Source organism: Antedon bifida, chromosome 4 (genome assembly GCF_963402885.1).
Source record: "Antedon bifida chromosome 4, ecAntBifi1.1, whole genome shotgun sequence".
NCBI classification, from domain to species: domain Eukaryota; kingdom Metazoa; phylum Echinodermata; class Crinoidea; order Comatulida; family Antedonidae; genus Antedon; species Antedon bifida.
In genome coordinates, this window is record NC_136229.1 from 4,709,278 (window position 1) to 4,731,928 (window position 22,651).

The 22,651-nt window shown below is 33.5% G+C and overlaps 3 protein-coding genes across 5 annotated transcripts in view; 2 read left to right on the forward strand and 1 right to left on the reverse strand.

Moving 5' to 3' along the window:
* The first annotated feature begins 276 nt into the window (after positions 1-276).
* Positions 277-5,958, forward strand: LOC144840920 (acetylcholinesterase-like). The gene is made up of 8 exons (XM_078697009.1): positions 277-627; positions 971-1,130; positions 2,067-2,144; positions 2,319-2,437; positions 3,833-3,997; positions 4,283-4,917; positions 5,060-5,250; positions 5,512-5,958. Exons 1-8 carry the CDS (start codon positions 277-279, stop codon positions 5,628-5,630), a joined length of 1,818 nt encoding a protein of 605 aa, XP_078553135.1. The 3' UTR covers positions 5,631-5,958.
* Positions 5,959-5,987: 29 nt separating this feature from the next.
* LOC144839930 (PMS1 protein homolog 1-like) overlaps positions 5,988-22,651 on the reverse strand; it is a 33,323-nt gene continuing 16,659 nt past the window's right edge. Inside the window, exons 2-14 of one of the 2 annotated variants that reach the window (XM_078695513.1) lie at positions 11,336-11,484; positions 10,585-10,870; positions 10,175-10,455; positions 9,759-9,875; positions 9,442-9,585; positions 8,285-9,296; positions 8,073-8,196; positions 7,755-7,833; positions 7,517-7,650; positions 6,973-7,158; positions 6,649-6,779; positions 6,394-6,557; positions 5,988-6,238 (exon numbers count right to left, since the gene is read on the reverse strand). In XM_078695513.1, coding sequence (XP_078551639.1) covers positions 6,077-6,238; positions 6,394-6,557; positions 6,649-6,779; positions 6,973-7,158; positions 7,517-7,650; positions 7,755-7,833; positions 8,073-8,196; positions 8,285-9,296; positions 9,442-9,585; positions 9,759-9,875; positions 10,175-10,455; positions 10,585-10,870; positions 11,336-11,467 — 2,952 coding nt within the window. In that variant the 5' untranslated portion in view covers positions 11,468-11,484 and the 3' untranslated portion in view covers positions 5,988-6,076. The remainder of the gene's footprint in view (positions 6,239-6,393; positions 6,558-6,648; positions 6,780-6,972; positions 7,159-7,516; positions 7,651-7,754; positions 7,834-8,072; positions 8,197-8,284; positions 9,297-9,441; positions 9,586-9,758; positions 9,876-10,174; positions 10,456-10,584; positions 10,871-11,335; positions 11,485-22,651) is intronic. The other variant, XM_078695514.1, reaches the window with a different exon arrangement.
* On the forward strand, positions 17,943-21,803 carry LOC144839942 (cholinesterase-like). Of its 2 annotated transcripts, none has more exons than XM_078695530.1 (8): positions 17,943-18,412; positions 18,620-18,779; positions 18,903-18,980; positions 19,139-19,257; positions 19,458-19,622; positions 20,000-20,631; positions 20,773-20,963; positions 21,261-21,803. In XM_078695530.1, exons 1-8 carry the CDS (start codon positions 18,062-18,064, stop codon positions 21,377-21,379), a joined length of 1,815 nt encoding a protein of 604 aa, XP_078551656.1. In that variant the 5' UTR covers positions 17,943-18,061; the 3' UTR covers positions 21,380-21,803. The 2 variants fall into 2 exon arrangements, with proteins under 2 accessions (XP_078551656.1, XP_078551657.1); XM_078695531.1 differs by having other exon boundaries at positions 17,943-18,334; positions 18,614-18,779.

Sequence of the window (22,651 nt, forward strand, 5' to 3'; positions counted from 1 at the left end):
TAATGATATCACTGGACCAAGGGAGTGGACAAAATAGACACTGTACATACAACTTGTGACAATGACGTGACGGTTGTTATTGGTTTAACGCCGTAAGTACACAGAAGTAAATGACAAAACAGAACATACAGTAATAGTTAATACAAGGCGGAGAGTCCAGTGAGCAAAGGTCAGTAATCGGCCCGAATATTAATTATTATCTTTGAAATATTTACACCAAGCCATTACAGATCATTTATTAACTCTCACATATAATAACACTCAATGATAAAAAGGATGGAGTTGATTATTAGATCGCTGCTATTTTCCTGCTTAATTGTTGTAGTTTTCTCACAAAATCCGCCGCAAGTATCAACAACTTTAGGCGATGTTGCTGGTGAAACGATCAAATTTAAAGAAGATTCGTACTTAAAAGTTGATAAGAATATTGATGTATACAAAGGTATTCCATTTGCTGAACCACCAGTTGGTGAGTATCGGTTTGAGAAGCCACGACCCAAAGAACCTTGGAATGGAACATTGGATGCAACAGAGTATGCTCCTTGGTGTCTGCAGTCTCCTTCTCCGTATGTAACTGTAGGAAAAGATGACTGTTTGTACTTGAACATATTTTCACCTCAAACAAAGGTAGGCCCTATGCAATTAGTTTGTATGATAATAGTAAAAGACGATGTAGGCCTATGTAATGTATAGGCCTAATGCGTCAAAACCAAATACGCTTATGTAACTAAAGCGTCTATCCACTAGTACATCTCCTGCTGTTGGCACCAATTGAAAAAGAATTGTCTCATGTATATTGGAACAAAACAATAGAGATTAGGCCTATAATGTTGGTTCTAAGTTTCAACCTAAAAGAATCCATTTTTATCTTATTATTAAGACATGCCTAATCTATTTTCTATGTATAATATGACGTGTATTGTTTTTGTTTGCTTTATATTTCTAAAAAAGTATTCATTTTTAATATCAGCCTCAGAATGCTGCAGTAATGGTCTTCATCCACGGAGGTGGATTTACAACTGGTACTGCCTCTACTGAAGATTATTCTGGAGTGCCGTTAGCAGCCACTGGTGGCGTCATCGTTGTGACTATCAACTACAGACTGAACTTGTACGGTTTTCTTACGACAGGTAAATTTTCAAGCCATGAATTCCTAGTAATTTCGTGTGAAATAAACATATCACCGCATTCAATCGACAAAACAAACTTTTCATATGTGGGTCACGAGTAAGATTGAATGTAACATTTACACGCACCTTATTTGACTGATTGTTCTTAATACACTCCACATTACATATTATTATTATTAAAGATGTATTGTCCCTTTGACTAATTCCAAAAAAATAAAAAATAACAGATTTCGAAAAAAGGTGGGTCATTTTGAAGTATCATAATAGTTATTAACTATCACCAAAAATTTGTCGAAAAAAAAAATCATTTAACTGAAATACAGACGTTTTTTTGTTAAAAAAATAACTTTGACTTCCAGTCAAAGTTTTCGATCAAAACATATCCCATAATGAAACGCGCTTGTTTGGCTACTCTGTATGCATAATCATAAAACTTCCTCACGATCTGTGTGAAAATACCTTCTCAACCGTGATGAGTTGTAAACAATCCTAATTAGCATATGCATAATGCGTACTCGTGGTTTGAAATCTTTGTTTACTTTCGTTCGCGACGATTTTCCAGACGAAAAGTAATCAAACTAATTTACCTGTTAATTACGTAAACTTGTTGCTTTTGGCTCGAATTTTTGACTTAAAGTGAATAACTTTAATATTACTTTGATATGGCTAATTTAAATTTAGAATATTTTGACCTTCATCTTTTTGTGTTTCAAGGAACAATACATCTTTAATTATTATATTTTCAATTATATAGTTACGCCCCACCCAATGTGAAATACTACCATGCCTACTCGTTTAACCTGCATCATTTTTTAACCGTAAAATGTGAGCAGTTATTCTTTTTGGCATTGGTCTAATTATTTGCCTTTTGTAAATTATGTACTTTAAAAAAATAGGATTACATTTTAAGTTAATTAAAAATGCCTTTTTTAATAGGTGATGCTGACTACCCAGGTAACATGGGACTATTCGATCAACAGGAAGCATTAAAATGGGTTAACGCGCATATCGGAGGTAAATATTTTATTGTCTTCATATTACGTAGACAATACCAAATATTACTGGTAGAAATATTTTATTGGACGCAATTTAACCAGAAACACTTTAAAAAAAGACGATTGGGCCTAAATGACGCTACATATGAAATAGGCCTATAACATTGTAACGATCTAAACATTTGTTTGACAGCATTTGGAGGGGATCCGTCGCGTGTTACCATATTTGGTGAAAGTGCAGGATCCGCCAGTGTAGATTACCATCTACTTTCAAAGGGAAGTTGGACATATTTCAGTCAAGCCATTTTAGAGGTAGGCCTACATTTTAAAATATTTGTTGCTTTTTTTAATAAAGAAAAAAACATTGACCACAAGCTGAAAAGTGATCACGACAAACTAATGAGGCTATAACGAATCTCTAAATAAACATAATCGGAAATAAAGAAAAACGTTTATTGTAATGTAGCCTAATTAGGTTATGCATGGATTGCATGCGGGATGCATTATGTTCTGAAAATTACGTGTTATTAACTTTCTTCATCTCAACCAATCAATGATCAGAAACCTTCGTATTATGACCTGCATAGTTGGTGCATAGATTAATGAATATTCATTAATGCATGGCGTAAACTAACCAGTCTGGAAAGGTAACCATATTGTAACATGTAACCGCGCATGCGTATTCGTATTTTCAAAAAGACGGCGCGCGCAAAAAAACTTGACCAATGGAAAACAACATCCATCCATCACAAACCGTGCAGCATGCGCAGCATGATTCCTTCCCGGCAGCTGCTGCACAGCCTACTACAACTTTATATTCCGTCAAAGAATATATATCACAAGAATGAGTAATCCGCGATTTTCCCTGTAACAGTAATATTGTCCATGTGGTAGGGCGCCGCCATAAGTGAGGATGTATCTGGGATGTATACAACTTTTTGTGACGGTTTCACTAATCAAAGGCTGGACCACCGGTAGTATTTTCATGGTAAAAAATGTTATCAACTACATGCCAACATCATGTTAAATGCTGTTTGGATATTTAATTGTTCGTTTTAGGCAATTTATTTAGTAAAAACTGCCGTATAAACAGTTCGCTTTATCAACCGGGCGCTACGATAGCGTGACCGGGCGTGTTGGTGTTTACGCGTTTTCACGAAGGATAGTTTAATAATATTCCTATATTTAACTTGTTTCTGGTAAAACAAATAAATGTTAATGAAATTTAACATTTTATCCTATTAATAACATGTATTTTATACTAATTTATATCATAAAAACAATACTTAATTTACCGGGCGTAGAGTAGTACGCGGCAATGGTAAAGAATAGGCCGTGTTGAGTAACGATTCGTTGATTTTTGGTGTTGCTGTGTTAGGCCTTTTTTTGTGAACTAATTTAGCATGTTAGTAAATAATTGTCTGTAAAAGTGAAGTGCAAACTAGTTTGTTAATAAATATGTATTATAAAATAGTTTACAATTGCAAAATATATTATCATAATTCTATTTAATGTGACATGTATAATATCTATTAAATCAAGTCTTATTTAGTATGTATACATCCGCCCTTATGAGGGCGGGCATCACTCTCTGGAGCTCTCTGTTACAAATTTCTCATGCAAAAATTGCGGAATACTCATTCTTGTGATATATGATATATATTCTTTGATTCCGTATAAAAGTGAATTATAAATATTGTATTACAGAGTGGAGCTACGCTAAGTAGTTGGGCTTACACAGAAAAAGAAGATGCTAAAGAACAAGCAATAAACATTGGAAAGAAAGTTGGCTGTGAATATACTGAGAGCAAGGCGTTTGTAAGCTGTATGAAAGGCATAGACCCATGGAAAATAGCAAATGCTTCAGTAGGGGTAAGATTTTTGATGAAATTAGGTATGAATATTCTGGTTTATTTCTTTAATAACTCATTGATTGACTAGGACAAACGTTATGTGACAAAAAAAAAACTAGTTTGATAGTGTAGACAGAGCTTTAGATGTAGATTGCATGTACGGTACCATGATTCTACAAGCCTCAATATAAATTTTGCTTGGTCAATAAAGCTATCTGTTGTTGTAAAATAATGTAAATGTTATAAATGAGTCTACAGTAGTAGAGAAACTGGTATAATTCGTCAGTTTATTTCTTTTAAAAAGATGACGACCTTACCAGCACCAGTTGTGGATGGAGTGTTTATTGAAAATAGTCCAAAAGTACTGATTCAAAATGGAGAAATCAAAAGAAATGCAACAATCATTGTGGGAACCAATGAAGATGAAGGAACACTTTTCTTTTTATACGTTCCAGTTTACTTCACTCAAGACCAACCAGAAGTTTCAAAATCTGAGTTTCTTCAATTTATCAAAGCTACAACGGAAGAGGCTGCGATGAATCCATTAATTACAGACGCCACTTACTTTGAATACACTGATTGGTCCTTAGCAGACAACCCAGATGCAGATTACTTTGATTCCGCTGTTGAACTGGGCACAGACTTCCATTTCTTATGTCCAAGTGATGTAGTACAACGTACACATTCTACAGCAGGGAACAAGGTGTACGTTTATCTTATGACACATGTTCCGGAAGTTTCCGTATTCGGCCCTTATTTGCCCGGAATGGGTGTTGGGTTTGACTGGATCGGAGCTGGTCATGCCGAAGAACTTCAGTTTGTGTTTGGATTGCCATTTTTGGCTAATTCTTCTATGTACCGCTCTGAACAACCAAGTGATGTTGATCGCAATGTATCAGTTGAATTTATGAGATATTGGACAAATTTTGCAAAAACTGGGTAAGACCATTTTAAGTTATTTCAAATAGGATTTTAGCATGAAAGAATATTTCAATTATAATGTACATTTGATTAGTGAGTGGCATTCAATAATTATTTTGAAAGATTGTATTGTTTTAAATTCTTTGTTTTAAATAACCAGCGATCCAAACTCCAGAGGAAGTGAAACATCAGATCCATCATTTGACAAAGACCTCGTCAACTGGCCAAAGTACACCATTCCAGGACTGGAATATCTAGATATCAACAAGATGTCATTCTCTGATCGAGCTTATCGTGCTGACAAGTGTGCCTTCTGGAGTTCATATGAACCAAAACTTGTACAGTATACTGGTATGTTTCTTTAAGTGAAAATTTCAGTTGGGCCCAGTTAAAAAAAAAAAAAAAAAATAGTTTAAAACTGGTTCAATGCTTTTTTAAGTGATCCAGTTGGATTTCATCCTGGTCCAAGTAATTTGTGTATTTCTGGTACAGGTAACTGTATTAACTATTAACTGGTTTTACTGTTAACTGGTCCAGCAGCTTCTGAATTGATTGTAAATTGAAACTGAATGCCTTTTATAATGTCAACATTATATTTGTATCTATTTTTAGATGATCTTCCAGAAGAAGAGAGATCTTGGAGAAATGACTACTATAGTTGGAAGAATAATGACCTACCCGAGTGGCAGAGAGCATTCAATGACTACCAACAAAACAAAGTCTGCACTTAGGTGTCCATACAGTTTAATGACCGACTGTTTATGGTAACACACTATACTCTTGAAATACAAATGATACTTACTGCATTGGCTGCTGGATGAAAACAATTTAAATGTGATGCTTATAAGACACAAGCAAACTTATATGATTAGCACAATTAAGAATATCAAATTAAAGAATACTTGATAAATTAAATGTTTGTAAATTAAGAGAAACCAGCTATAGTTTACAATTGTACCAAATAGATCAAATGAAATGTGTAGTACAACAAGATTACCAACGATATGGTATTAGAATAAAATAAGATAAAAGACTCATCAACCGATTGTTTCAATTATGTTCTACAAACAAAGCACATCTCCACTATATTATACTTACTTTCTTAGATTTATATTGTTAACAAATTGTGAAAATATAAATAATCTATTTGGCAAAACACAGGCTGTCTATAGAAATGCTACTGTACATGTGTGGTGTGCAGTGTTTTAAGGAAGGGCTTGTTATGTATACAACTCTTTACATTAGGAGGCAATGCCACACTCCTTTTCTCAATCATATCCACTATGTTATCATGCGTTGATCGATGAGGGCGATTTCGAGCCAATCGTACAGCTTCTGCCTATTAAAGAAATTTAAATTCAATAAACTACTATAATGGATAGGTATGATGACATACAGAAACTGTAAAAGATTGACATTTGAGGTAATGTTTTTGCTAACCTTTAGTGTGTTTATTAAACTAGCTAGGACATATTTTCATAGAAAAAAAAATACCTGCAAATAGTGGACTAGTTTGACAGGTCTGGATTCTTTGAGACTAATACCATTAGTTGACGAGCCTATCATATCAAGCAGTTCCGCAAGGTCAGCCAAACTATAACATGGAATATTGGTTGCCATGCCAGTGACTTGTAATCGGACGTTACCTTCCTCGGAATCTAAAGAAAAAGACCTTTGTGCTCAATACATTTTGATAACCAACCAGCGGTATTAGCCCAACCCCAAATTTGCAGTAATTGTTTTTAATACCTTCAGTCTGTTTAATTACAAAGCCATTTGCTACTAGCCTTTCATCAACAAATGTACGTGAGCCATCTACAGCTGATGTGGAACTCTTCAGCATCAGTAGCGTCTGCCAATTTACATGCCCTCCTATCATACTACAAATTATAAAAATATAAACAATTATTATCATGCACAGATTTGTGTGGCTTTAAAATTTAACAGACATGGTCTTTTTAACCTCTTTTTTAAACCGCTATTTCAAAATCCAGGAGCCCCCCCCCCCCCCTGATTATATCTATTTTCTGAAATTCTTGTTCTTAAGTTGAAGTTTAGTGGTATTATTTATACCTTGATGATAATGTAATTGGTGGTTGCAGCTGTTGGATTTGTAGTCTATGTTCAGAAAGCAGACGATGATACAGCAATGTCTCTTCTACTCTGAAATGGTTCAGGAGTTGTATTTGGTTAGCCTCCTTGCAAATCCAGAAACCATTTGGCAATTGACCAATCAAATGGAGCCTTTCAAGTGGATCCCTGTTTAAAAACAAATGTAGTAGTTGATAAAGATACCTACTTCAATATCAATTTTGGAGTAACCTCTTTTTTTTTTATTGTGGTGAAGATTCTCACTTCCAGACTAACTTTGGAGCTTTGCAAGGCTATATCACAATAGTGTATGTAATTTCTTTCTGCTAAGGCTGGAACAGTGTTTTTGGTTTGTTGGTTTTGTAAGCATCAATCTCAAAAGTTGCAAATATTCAGTGTTAATTCTGACCAAAATAAGTTATTCTTAATGAGATTGCTTGATAAAAGAAATAAATCAACCGGTATCCGAAACGTAAGTATATTTGAATGTTAATAACTACTGTATGTACTTAATCTCCATCCTTACCAATTCCTGTGCTGTTGATCTTCTTTAAGTCCTGCACAAGAAAAATTCACATCTACTCTTTTAACTACTGGTGAAGTTGATGTTGGTCTTTTAGGTGAGGAAAATAGTTTATCTACCAACATCTGCTGTGGAGGCTAAAAATGGTGAAAGTAATTTTACAAATATGCAGCTGACCAACCATGCTTAACATGCCTCAACAGGTCTTAGCTTACTTACGATTTGAAAAAGAAATATATACCTGTTTAATGCACTTCTTTTTACGCACTGGTTCCTTCATAGTGCCATTCTTTTTTGCTTCCTGCACTTGCTCCTTGTACCTGAAATCAATTATGTTTAAGGCTAATACAGTAGAACTCTAGGGAATACCGTCAAGGGGTTGGCTGCCCTCATTCATTTCATAGAAAATTGTTCTCTTAACATTGGTGTTTTTAAGGAGGAGTTATACTGTATTCCAACATCAGCAGGTGAAAGTATAGACTTTATCAAATATATTATTTTGTTGATCCTTCACATACCCATAATTGATACCAGGTGCATTATCTCACACAATACTCACCTTAAGACATCCTGTTTCATTAAATCTTCATATTTACACTTCTCATCTTCAGTTAATGCTCTCCATCTCTCTCCAGTGAGTTTAGAAATTGTTTGAAAGTCTGCTGTTGAATTGTCTTTAATAACTAGAATACACATTAAAAAATATCTCTAGGATCACTCAATATATTGCATTTAAATCAAGCCAGAAAGAAATTAGAAAAAAAAAGTTACCTTGGGGGCGCACTTCCTTGCAAAAGAATATGTAAGCTGTTTGTGGTCGTTTGATTGGTGTCTTTCCAACCATGTTATAAAATGTGGCCTCACCCATCCTCTCCACTTGTTTTGGCTTCTTCTCACGGCAAGGTATCAGCAAATTACTTTCTACTTCTGCATTATCTTGTTTTGTAGGCACAAGAATCTTCCCGGGCTCAACAGGTCTTCCTACATCATCAACCAACCCTTTTCCTTTACTCCATTCCGTTTGAGCAATCTTATTTACAGACTCAAGCAAACCATCAATTGTTGACTCATTGAGGCTGGCCTCATGTTTTGTTTCAAGATAATCCATCAAAGCTGAATCAGATAATTCACTAGAAAAAATAAAGTCTGCATTTTCACTAAGATCTGATTCGTCTTCTAGTGGCAGCACATCAGCAGTGGTGTTGTTGTCAGAATCCCCTTCTATGCTAGTTACTGTTTCTGATGTACAATTTGTTTTTATAATGTCTGAAGTTCTTACTAAATTATCTACAGAGTTTTGGCCACTATTGTCAGATGTTTCAACATTTGTGCAAAGTGTCTCTTGTATTTCGTCACAAGTTTTTTTTAAATTCTGTAGTCTATTGTTATATTTATTATCAATTTTGTGAAGAAAAGACTGATCTGTAGATTCCTCTGGTATTACTGAGCAATCTAATGAAGAAAGTGCGGTTTGTGGAAACCGTTCACTTTGTAATACCACTTCACTACATTCTAACACTACACTGCCGTTGGATTGGACCTCTCTTTGTAATCCCTGTGATGTCTTTCTACTATTGCTCAACACCTTACTATCTGGGTATATTGAAATATTTGGCACTGAAGGAAGGTTGGTGTGTGAGGATGTCTGCTCTAACACTGTACAATTACTGTCACTCTCTACTACAATTCTATCACTTTCATTACTTAAGTTCTCTTGATCTTCTTTAGAAATAGGTTGATAAACTTCCTTTAATTTACATTCCATTGCTTCTAATATACTTTCCTGAAGTGAAGAAAAAAGAATAACATAAATAAATTTATTTTTTACAGTTATTTATCTTACAGTAAGATTTACACTTTGAGTTTTCAATTTACATATTGGTCATAGGTCATAGGTTTTATTTTTGTTAGTGGTCAGAAGTATTTACCTTCTCCTGTAAGAGGACTTTTGTCTTGTTTGGTTCCAAATTGACATCAATAGAATCAGGTGGAAGACTGATGCTGACAAATGCAAATGGATAACGACCACTCATTTGTGTTGGGTGGCTGTTGCTTATACAGTGCTTGATCAACTAAACAAGTTGAAAAATGTTAGTCATTTAGTGCTTGGTAAAAAGTTACAGTACAAACATTTTATAATATCAAAAATAAGCACAGTAAGCATTGACATACATAACATTTATAAAAATATTCTCTACTTTCAATTGATTCTACAAAGTACAAGCATTTATATAGGAAAATCAACCTTTTCAATCTCTCTGTACGATACAGGGCGACCATTGACAAACACCCAGCAACGATCATTACTGCATCGGCTGATCAATTGTACATCAGCATCTGGTTTAGGAAGGAAACAATCCACCTAAGAAAAACACCATTTTAAATTATGTATGTTGGCACAATATTGATTTTCACCACTTAAGCTAATGTCTACACTATCAAACTTGTTTGACAAAAAAGTGTGATGTGCCCAAATATGGTAGTGATATGCACAAATATGGTAGTGCTATGACATGGGAACACTTAGTTAGTAGTTTGATAGTGTAGACAGAGCTTTACTACAATAATTGTTTGATTGGAAGTGCTTTTTTAAAAGGGAATATACTGTAGGGCTTCAAAATTATACAAACTTTTCACCACTTCATATGAATTGATCTTTACCATGGCATTCTCAACATCAAATGACAATTCCTGCATTGCACCGATAACATTTCTTCCCCAAACACTTGCCAACGCTGCTTTATGATTGGCCAATTTGTTTTTTTGTAACACAATTGTTTTATCATTGCGCAGCATGAAACGAGTTTGTGGCTTAATGGTAGCAAACTGCATAATAAGATCCTCAACTTTGCGTAGCTCATCTTTTCTTCGTTTTGCATTACTGAAAAACTGCTTTCGAACTGGAGTGTTCTTAAAGAGGTTTATTGCCGTCACTGTGGTGCCTACAAAAAAAAGGTTCAGATTTATACATTGAATATAAAAATCATCTTTGACTTAGTTAGGCTGGCAAAATGACGAAATATGGTGACAACATTAAAAAAAAACCCACATTGTACCAATAATGTCATTACCTTTGCCTAAGTGACAAGGTTTTGAAGCTGTCACTTTTCCTTGTTGGTCTAATGTATAAACCATACTTATTGGATCCTCGTCAGTTTTAGTTGCTATGGTAACTGATGCAACTGCACATAGTGATGCCAATGCTTCACCTCGAAATCCGTAGGTCAGCAGATGATGGAGGTCGTCCAATTGGGAAATCTTGGAAGTGAAGTGTTGCTGCGCCATGTATGGAACATTATCCAATGGGATTCCATCTCCATCATCACGAATCTCAATGCGGTCAAATCCATAGTTTTCCTACATAAATATAAGATAGAATTCTTATAGATTTAATTTTATATATTAAAAGAATTGGAAAGAAAAAAAAATTCATTTCAGATATTAGGATATGGATATTCAGTCATTCATCCAGGTAGTATTAAGTTTAGATGGATAAATCTATTCGACTGGACTTTTCTTACTTTTTCACAACCTTTCCAGGCTGTATAATGGAATTGTGGTGTTTGGTCAGTGACCTGTGACAGGGTCGAGCAGATAAAACATTACTGGTATATGGTTTAGTATTTAAATCTGGCTGTCTGTCTGTACCTTTCTAGGTTCTTCAGGGTCAGTTAGGCTTTAAAAAACTCATTTTGAAATGAATCTCTTCATTAATTTCTCTTGGAAAAGAAGTCTACAAAAGGCTTACGTTGAAGCTCATAGCTTATGTATGATAAAATGTTTGTTTCTTCTTCTAGTATAATTGAAACAATTAAAACTTACAAGTTTAACTTCAATACTTGTTGCATTTGCATCTAATGAGTTTTCAACCAGCTCTTTAACAATGCTAAAGACAGATGTAATAACCTGTGAACTGGTAATCAATCGAACAGTCTCTGCAGGTAATGCCTTCATTGAGCCTGTGGAAAAACCTGTCAAGTGTTAAAAGTCTTTTAAAAATTTTGCAAAAAGTTTCTAAAAGATTAAGATTTTAGCCGACAACACTTGTATTACATTGCTGGTGTAAACAAAGAAAATTTAGTTTTCTTTAATAAGTAAATTTAATAGTAATATTGTACAGGAGTATAAGTTTACAATACAGTATTTTACTAATATTAATAAGAATTGTTACATAGTACACAAGTATGAGTTTACAATCAAATACTCTACACAATACCTTCTTAATTTTAACAACCATTTTTTCCAATTACAGACCTTTAAATTTAAAATCTGTATAACTGTAACTTTGAATCATCTTATAAAAGAAAATAATAAGATGCTTTTGACTTGGATTGGGATGTCACACATTGGTAATTATAAACAGCTTTTGTCAAAACAAAGGTTGCATAACACACTATTTTGTGGATAAAACTACAAAGCAACTGACCTTTATTTTTACCTAACCTTTAGTAAATCCTCTTACGATAAAGTATGTGAAAAAGCTCTGAACCTTGTTATTTAACAATGAGATGGCTTAGGAATTAATTACAGATAAGTCATAGCACAATGAAAAAGGTAAGGGTGTGAACTAACTATGATCAGTTATCAGCAGAACACTGAACAGTGTAGAAGCAAAATATGGAGTCCATAATTATCAAGTCGATGCTTATATCTTCTATAACTGTTGTAGTTTTCTCACAATCTCCACAAGTATCAACAACTTTAGGGGTTATTACTGGTGAGACAATCAACTTTAAAGAAGATTCATACTTAAAAGTCGATAAGAATATTGATATATACAAAGGTATTCCATTCGCTGAACCACCAGTTGGTGAGTATCGGTTTGAGAAGCCACAACCCAAAGAACCTTGGGATGGAACATTGGATGCAACAAAATATGGTGCATCGTGTCTGCAGTCTCCTTCTCCATATGTAACTGAAGGCAAAGATGACTGTTTATACTTGAATATCTTTTCACCCCAAACAAAGGTAAGAATGACTTAACAATTTATGAAAATCATTGTAGCATGTCCAAAACCAAGATGGAACAGTTGCAATATCAACTGCAATAGAACTTTTATATAATAATAAATTTGAAAAATAATAACCATTTAGGCTTCTATTCTAATTGTTTAGTTAAGTATTGCACTAGTGTGCTCATTGGACCAACCATAAATCTGTCTATTTAAGAAAAATTTTCAATGGCACCATCCCAAAGAAACTTTATAATAAAAACATTTTTATTTCAGCCTGAGAATGCTGCAGTTATGGTCTTTATCCATGATGGTGGATTTACCATTGGCACTGCTTCTACAGACTATTATTCTGGAATGCCGTTAGCTGCCACTGGTGATGTCATTGTCGTGACTATCAACTACAGATTGAACTTTTTTGGCTTTCTTACAACTGGTATTATATATTATTTTATATGTATTTTTGCCATACACATTTAGTAAGTTAAAGGTACAATACACTCACTTCACTATGAAGCATAAAAATATTAAATTAAAGCTTCAACTAAAAAGCCACCCCGAGAATGCATTCCTCCGCCTACTGTAAAATTCTCATACATAAGATTTCTCAGGGAAAAAAAAAAAAAAAATATATATATATATATATTTGTGTGTGTCATTTGTAATTTGTGTGTGCTGTTTGTGATTTAGCCTAATTTCACTACAAGCATGTGTATGCGCGTTTAGTGTAATGGTTATGTAACCAGCCTTTCAATTAACAATAGCTTCAGTTGACTAACAATAGAACAATAACGCGAAAATCAAATGAGTAAATTTGAAAAGAATTAGGTTTTTTAAACTACTCGCATCAAAAAAGGTGCACATTAAATCAAATTATGTTTTAAAATTACAAATCAGCAATTATAACTCTTGCATTTTGTACAAAATGAAGTTTTTTGGACAAGTAGTTCTTGAGAAAATGCAATTTCAGTTTACTTGTTACTTTAAGACTGCTCGCTAGCTATCTGTATATTCATTTTGGTAAAGATCTTGTAATTACTTTTTGAGTAATTCTGCTAACAAACAGACAGACAGACAGACAGACAGACAGACAGACAGACAGACAGACAAACAAACACACGCGATCGATTACATATACCTCCTTGGCGGAGGTAAATAAATTTGATATGTGTAAATCTACAGACAAAGGTAAAAATGTGTTTATAACTTTTCAGATGATGAGTACTATCCAGGCAACATGGGACTATTTGATCAACAAGAAGCTTTAAAATGGGTGAACTCACATATTGGAGGTATTATATATTATTCACCCTATGATGTTCATAGAAAACAATAAAGATATTGTGATATATATTGCAGTATCTTGTACTAATGACCATTGATACAGTAAATTGGCATCCAGGCTGGACAATGTTATCTATTTTCATCAAGATTTTAAAGCATGTTAATATTACCTGTACTACAGACAGAAAAATTAATTATAACATAAAATAGTGTAATCTAAATCTGAAAAACATATTTTAAATAAAAACATATATATTTTAATTGTCAGCATTTGGAGGTGATCCATCTCGTGTTACCATATTTGGTGACAGTGCAGGATCCGCTAGTGTAGACTATCATTTGCTTTCAAAGGGAAGTTGGACATATTTTAGTCAAGCTATTTTAGAGGTAATAAATATTTTTATCTTCATTTTATTATGTACTGTACCAATCAGTAAATAGTTATACATTCAAATTTCCAGAACCAGAAATTTGGAAACCATCTCTCCTAACCAAAATCCTGAACATTCATAGTTTGTTGTTAAATAAGTCAGGTGTTTAGAGATTTATAATTACCATTATTATACTTTATTTAACATTATAATATTACAGAGTGGGACATCCCAGAGTCCTTGGGCTAATGTAGAGAGAGAAGGGGCAGCAGAAGTGACAATTGACATTGGAAAGAAAGTTGGCTGTGAATATACTGAGAGCAAGGCGTTTGTAAGCTGTATGAAGGGCATTGATGCTGGAGCAATACTTAATGCTTCTGTCGGGGTAAGAGATTAATAACTTAATTCATCATACTGTATATCCTGTTTCTTTCTATTTATTCTTTATGATTTAGCAATATCAAACTATTTTATACTAGTTCATTAAAAATGTTTTCTTTTAAAAGATGACTGTTGTGCCAATACCAGTTGTTGATGGACTATTTCTGGAAGACAGTCCAGAGGCGTTGATAACAAATGGAGAGTTTAAACGAAATGCAACTATCATCGTTGGGACCAATGAGGATGAAGGAACCTACCTATTTTTATTAGATCCTGCTTATTTTTCTCCATATACTCCAAAAATTTCAAAATCCGGATTTCTTCAACTTATACAAACAATAGTGCCAAAAGCTACTAATCCACTAATTGCAGATTCTATTTATTTTGAATACACTGATTGGTCTTCAGCAGATAATCCAGATGCAGATTACTTTGATTCTGGTGTTCAAGTTGGTACAGATTCACAATTCTTGTGTCCAAGTGATGCAGTCGAGCGAGCACATACTACAGCAGGAAACAATGTCTATGTTTATCTAATGACACATGTTCCAACAGTTTCACAATTCTCCTCACTCTCTTATCCATATGGGTTTCAATTTGAATGGCTCGGAGCTAGTCATACCGAAGAAATTCAATTTGTGTTTGGATTGCCATTTGTTGCCAATGCCTCAGTTTACAGGGTTGAACAACCAAGTGATGCTGACCGCAATGTGTCAGTTGAATTCATGAGATATTGGACAAACTTTGCAAAAACTGGGTAAGACAAATTTTATTTTTTGTTAATTCTCCAAACATAAAGTAGGCTATTATATTGAAGTATATTATGTTGATGGGATAAAGATGGCCTTTAGGCATTTTAATTTCAGTTTCAACTGGTGGTATTGATGCTTAAGAAAATACATGTTTTTTTTTGTGTTTAAACCTCTAGTGATCCAAACACCAGAGGAAGTGAGACATCATATCCATCATTTGACAAAGACCTCGTCTACTGGCCAAAGTACACCATTCCAGAACTGCAATATCTAGATATCAACATAATGTCACATTCTGATAGAGCTTATCGTGCTGACAAGTGTGCCTTCTGGAATTCATATCAACCAAAACTTGAACAATATTCAGGTAGCGTACAGTCAGCAGTTTACCTCCTTATAAAATTGAGAGTTGGCACAAAAAAGGAAGAGAGTTAAGTGTACCTCCTGTAGATAATCATTACAACTTTATTTTTAATTTTTCTCAGCTGATCTGCCGGAACAAGAGAAATCCTGGAGAGATGATTATTACAACTGGAAGAATAACGATCTACCTGAATGGCAGAAGGCGTTTGATGATTACCAACAAAACAAAGATTGCAAATAAAAAAAGAAATTAAAATTGCAATATTAATGTTAATGGTAGCTGATAGCTAGTCTTGTAGGATAGGGAGTAATATTGTACATTATTTTACAGTGTATACCCACAAAAGGTAAAAGAGGTAGAGTGTAAAGGGCAACACGATTTAAAGCTTTACTATATTCTGTGCAACTTTTAACTTAAAAGTTTCTCAACTTAATCCATCTCATCACCTTCTTTTGTGTGAACAATCATCCTATGTTTCTGTACTTATGGTGGACATTCTTTTAAACTTTTGTCCCATCATCTATTTGGAAAAATTTCGACTTTTTCTTCACAAATTCACCAAATTTCTATTCTTTTAAAATTAATTTAAACACTTTTTGTTCATCAAAATAAAGGATATACAGTACACTGCAAAGTGAAACCTTATTTTCTTTAAAAAAAATTAGTTCCATCCTCTCTTTGGAAAAATTTCCATTTTTTTTCCCCAAATTCACCAACTTCCTATTCTTTTAAAATTAATTTAAACACTTATTTGTTCATCAAAATAAAGGATACAGTAACAATGCAAGCTTATTTGCTTTTTAAAAATAATTAACACAAGATTAATGTTTATCAAATTAATTAGATAAATGTAAAATTAATTAAAATAAGATTATTCTGTGACAGCAAGGAAGTACAGTTACTTTTAATATACTGTACCATATTTTGTAGAATGCATGTAACCAGGTTGAGTATATTATTAAATTGAAAAAAAAATGTATGTAAAGGGACATTTTATTTTATTATTTTATTTTCACTAGCTGATACTTATCCTGCTTTCGAAAACCTGTGAACTTCAGTAATATCTCTAGAAAATCAAATTGAGGCTTAGTTTATAAAGTATGTACTGTTAAACATATTCCTTTTCTCTTGTGTAATTTTTATTTATTTATTAAAGCCATAATGACTTACAAACTTTTACATTTAAATCATTTTTTTTAAAAGCTTCTCTATACTAAATTACAACATGAATACTGAATACTGAAATGCTTTATTTGTCCATCACCATCATAAAATAACAACAGAAATTCTTATTGAAGATTGACAATTATTAGTAAAATAATAGATATACAATATAATATATTATGTACACACATAATTGCACAAAAAAAAAAAAAAAAAAAATGAAAAAAATATACAATACTAAGTATAATATATATCAACTACATGAGTAAACAATTTCATATGCAAAAAAGACTGAAATTCAGTTTTTATGTGTATCAAAAGATGACATGAACCCCTTCAGTGAGAATGGTATAATCTTACTTTTCGAGATTTTACCTAACTTTTCTAGAGCTTATTTTTCTATGTAAATTGTAATATTGCATGGAATTTATGAAGTTCGAAACCATAATTGTTTGTGCTACACATGTCAATTTTACCAATGGAATGGGAGACCTTTAAATTTCAAATAATTATGTAACTACAGTATAAACTTATAAAAAATAAAGGGAATCAAACACCATTTATAATTGATAATCTAGGTTCCACTGATTGTGAACAGAGGCTTTTGTCTACACAAAGGTGGCATAACACACTATTTGTGAAAAGGACATGTTCACTGACTGTACATAATCAATTGCCCTTAGCATGTTTGAAGTTTATTTTTAACTCACCACCTTTATTAATAAAAATCCAGGGTGCGAGATGCAACCACCTTTTGTGCAGTGAAGTACAGAAATTTGAATATATATCAAACATTATTTTTAACAAGTCAACAATAAAATGTCTCGCCTGAAATAAAAGTAACTCAACTTTTCACAGTCCCCTGTATTGTCCTGTGGCAGTGACATATTTTATAAAAATCCATGGTGTGCGATGCAACCAACTTTTGTACAGTACAGAAAGTTGAATATATATCAAACACTATCTTTAACAATTCAACAAAAAAGGTCTTGCCTGCAGGAAAGAAAGATTAAAGAATGGGACTAATAGTGCATAGGTCCATGATTAATATCCAAGTCAGATCGATGACATACCATTCCGGTTTGAGAATATTATATTACCTGCAAACCATAAAAGTTTTTGAGAAATCTCTGAACCATTATTTATATAACAACAATGAGATTGTTTGGTTTAGAACTTAAGTACACATAGCGAATGACAAGGCACAATTATATAAAGTATAAGGAGGTGCACTCGACACCGTGGACAGTTATCAGCAGAAAAGTGAACAGTGTAGAAATATGGAGTCCATAATTGTCAAGTTGCTGCTCTTTTTTTCTTTAACTGTTGTAGTTTACTCACAATCTCCACAAGTATCAACAACTTTAGGGGTTATTGCTGGTGAGACAATCAATTTTAAAGAAGATTCGTACTTAAAAGTTGATAAGAATATTGATGTATACAAAGGTATTCCATTCGCTGAACCACCAGTTGGTGAGTATCGGTTTGAGAAGCCACGACCCAAAGAACCTTGGGATGGAACATTGGATGCAACAGAATATGGTTCTGGGTGTCTGCAGTCTCCTTCTCCATATGTAACTGAAGGCAAAGATGACTGTTTGTATTTGAACATCTTTTCACCTCAAACAAAGGTAAGAATGACAATATACTTTAAACAATTTATGGGCAGAGGTTGAATATTGAATTGCTATTCTCATCAATTGTTATACTACACACAGATCACCTGTATAAACACACAAACCAAAAATCTGTTGGAGCCATATGCAGCTCAATTTTCATTAATCAGTGTCACCTGCTTTAAGAAACTTTTTTATAGCTTAAACAAATCTTACTTTCAGCCTGAGAATGCTGCAGTAATGGTATTCATCCATGGAGGTGGATTTACAACTGGCTCTGCCTCTACAGACAATTACTCTGGATTGCCGTTAGCTGCCACTGGTGATGTCATTGTCGTGACTATTAACTACAGATTGAACTTTTTTGGCTTTCTTACAACTGGTATTGTATACTATTTTTATAGTGTTTATAAAAACATTTAATTGGACACATTGCTGACATTAACACATTGGAATTTATACTAAAGTAAATAGTGTGATGAAATCAATATACTTTACTTTTCAGATGATGAGGACTATCCAGGCAACATGGGATTATTTGATCAACAAGAAGCATTAAAATGGGTGAACTCGCATATTGGAGGTAAATATTATTCACCCTCTGTAGAAAAAATGAAAGACAGACTTTGATATAGTACAAATGTGATACAGTTGAGTAAATTGTCTTTTTGATCGGCATGAAAGCATGGAGAAATAATAATATACTTTAAATAAATTCTAAATACATTTTATAATTGTCAGCATTTGGAGGAGATCCATCACGTGTAACACTATTTGGTGAAAGTGCAGGTTCTGCTAGTGTTGACTATCATCTACTTTCAAAGGGAAGTTGGACATATTTCAGTCAAGTTATTTTACAAGTAATAAATATTTTTATATTTATGTCATTTATACATCAGTAAAATCATTACTATGAATTTGATGCAACCAAACAAACTTTGAAATTAGGTCGAGTTGGTTGACACTTTATCTAAACCAAATATTGAAAGTCACACACATTTCAAGTTATTCCAGTGTTTCCAGATTTGGATGATTTATACTTTTTATTGAAATATCACAGAGTGGAACAACCTTGAGTCCTTGGGCTAACATAGAGAGAGAAGTGGCAGCAGAAGTGACAATTGACATTGGAAAGAAAGTTGGCTGTGAATATACTGAGAGCAAGGTATTTGTAAGCTGTCTGAAGGGCATTGATGCTGGTGCAATAGCTAACGCTTCTGTCGGGGTAAGATTAGTATTTTTTATTTTTATTTTATTTTATTTCCAAACCCAACCAACAGCAAAATAAATTCGCCAATAACAGGAGGGTAAATAACTGTTCCATAACTAACATTTACTGTCAGTGTCTACAAAAGTATTGTAAAACTAATACATCATACAGTACATCCTGGTTCAATCTATCTATGATCTACTCTATATCTTTAAGGAAAAGATTCATTCATTCATCATGTGAGTAATGTTATTATGATCTGAGCATGACGTCAAAGGCCTTATGTAGAAGCATTAAACAATGCAAACAATATAAACAGTGTACTATAGTCTGTCAATTATTACTGTATACTCTAGTACTAATTACATTTCTGATATTTTTATTTTTAAAAGATGACTATCATCCCAATACCAGTGATAGATGGATTATTTCTGGAAGACCGTCCAGAGGTGTTGATAACAAATGGAGAGTTTAAAAGAAATGCAAATATCATTGTTGGGACAAATGAGGATGAAGGAACCTACTTATTTATATTAGATCCTGCTTACTTTTCTCCATTTCCTCCAGAAGTTCAACAAGAAGGATTTCTTCAACTTATACAAACAGTAGTGCCAAGAGCTACAAATCCACTAATTGCAGATTCTATTTATTTTGAATACACTGATTGGTCTTTAGCAGATAACCCAGATGCAGATTACTTCTATTCCACTGTTCAAGTTGGTACAGATTCACAATTCTTGTGTCCAAGTGATGCAGTCCAGCGAGCACATTCTACAGCAGGAAACAATGTCTATGTTTATCTTATGACACATATTCCGGCAGTTTCTGTATTCTCCTCTCTCTCTTATCCATTTGGATTTCAATTTGAATGGCTCGGAGCTAGTCATGCAGAAGAACTTCAACTTGTTTTTGGATTGCCATTTCTTGCTAATGCTTCTATGTACCAAGTTGAGCAACCCAATGATGCTGACCGTGATGTGTCAATTGAATTTATGAGGTACTGGACAAACTTTGCAAAAACTGGGTAAGACCAACATTAGTTTTGTTTTTATTACACTACCATGTGAATTATTATTATGTTGGTGTGATAAAATAACCACGTTTTTAGTATCAGATTAAAGAGTTATTTCATGACAGACAGACATAAATGTTTTTAAACTTTCAGTGATCCAAACTCCAGAGGAAGTGTGACATCAGATCCATCATTTGACAACGACCTCGTCAACTGGCCAAAGTACACCATTCCAGAACTGCAATATCTAGATATCAACACAATGTCATATTCTGATCGAGCTTATCGTGCTGACAAGTGTGCCTTCTGGAATTCATATGAACCAAAACTTGAACAATATTCAGGTACTGTAGAGTTGTTTACCTTCAGTTATGAATTAGTTAATTGTTATACTAGATTGCACAACAAGTAATTAGATCACAACCTGCAGGTAGTTTGTTTGTGTGCTTTATAGGAAAGATTTACTGTGTATAAAAGGTTACAGTACATTATAAAAAAACTTCATCCTGCAACGAAGAATACTGTATAGCAGGGGATTCTAGTAAAAGTGAATATTCATGGAAGTCTTGTGAGTCATAAGTTGAACCTTTGATATCACACAATTGTACTCAAATGTAACTCATTTACATCTGTTTTTTCAGCTGATCTGCCTGAACAAGAGAAATCCTGGAGAGATGATTATTACAACTGGAAGAATAATGATCTACCTGAGTGGCAGAAGGCATTCAATGACTACCAACAAAACAAAGTTTGCAGTTAAAGTGTATATTTATTAATATTAATTTTAATGGTAGCTGATAGCACATTTTGTAGCACAGAAAATTATGTAGCCATATTATTACCATACTTAAAATTCATAATCTTCAACAAAACTGAAAAAAAAAATTTATTGTCATTTTTAGTTGAAGTACAAAGTGTTATAATTTGTACTGTATGACATGTGCCGATAAACATAAAATAGCATACTATGATAAACAGGTGATGATAGTAGGATGAAGTTTATTTAGGAGACTTCCTAGAGTAGATTTTTTTTATTAATAATAGAGCCCACGGTGATACTCCATTATCACACACATTTAAATTTAGTAACACCAATGAAGTGTACATCACATACAATTTTAGGCCTTGCTGATTTTGTAACCATGTCACAGGCTGAGAAGATTAGAAATAAAATCGAATAAAGGTGTGGGACATATTTGTTTGTGTTTTATTTTAATTATTTTTTTTTACTACAGACTGACTACACTTTGACATATTGCACATTCAAATATCTGTTACTAATATTACTGTTAATTCACCGTCTTTTACCATAGAGATAATATCTCTATGCTTTTACAATTTCCAATGTATATACAGACCAGGGTACTGTAAACTTGCTTTTACAATTCAATATAATAGAAAACATAAAGAAAATCTGACACCATCTATAATTGAAATTCCACAATTATAATCGTGAACAGAAGCGTTGCCTACACAAAGGTGTCATACACCACACTAAACCAATAGTACTGTATTGTGAAAGTGCATGGATATACTGTATGTTCACTGACTGCACACAATCAATAGAATACAAGAATCAATTCTACAAGAAGATAGTTAGTCTTAGTTCAGAGTTTGGTTCTTGATTAAAAAGGCTAACAAAGGTTATGTTCACACGTAAGGCATATGGCTGGTGATGACTTGCATAGCGTACGCCTTTGTGGGTGAACTAGGCAGGGAGGTTTCGCACAAGCATGTAAACGTTAACTTTAACAGATGTTAACATTTTACTCATTTGTTTGGAATCATGAAGAAAACATCTCATCTAAACCAAACCCAAGTTTAGGCCTGAAACTCGGTTTGCTTTCACCCTTTTCACTGTTTACATAAGATAAGAAGCGACCTTGGTGAAAATGATTTATGATCCTCCCAATGAAAAGTAGCTCTGGCTTACAAGAGAAATTAAATTATTATTACCGCTGGTTTACTAGTTGGCTATGTATTAGTAAATACAAATACAGTACAACTAGTACACATTACAATATTTAATAGT

Excerpts from the sequence above, each read along its gene's own strand:
- LOC144839942 (XM_078695530.1), top strand. The coding sequence starts at position 18,062 with ATGGAGTCCATAATTGTCAAGTTGCTGCTCTTTTTTTCTTTAACTGTT. Across the intron at positions 18,780-18,902 it reads TTTTGGCTTTCTTACAACTG|ATGATGAGGACTATCCAGGC; the intron begins GTATTGTATACT and ends TTTACTTTTCAG. Across the intron at positions 19,623-19,999 it reads TAGCTAACGCTTCTGTCGGG|ATGACTATCATCCCAATACC; the intron begins GTAAGATTAGTA and ends TATTTTTAAAAG.
- LOC144840920 (XM_078697009.1), top strand. The coding sequence starts at position 277 with ATGGAGTTGATTATTAGATCGCTGCTATTTTCCTGCTTAATTGTTGTA. Across the intron at positions 3,998-4,282 it reads TAGCAAATGCTTCAGTAGGG|ATGACGACCTTACCAGCACC; the intron begins GTAAGATTTTTG and ends TCTTTTAAAAAG. Across the intron at positions 5,251-5,511 it reads AAAACTTGTACAGTATACTG|ATGATCTTCCAGAAGAAGAG; the intron begins GTATGTTTCTTT and ends ATCTATTTTTAG.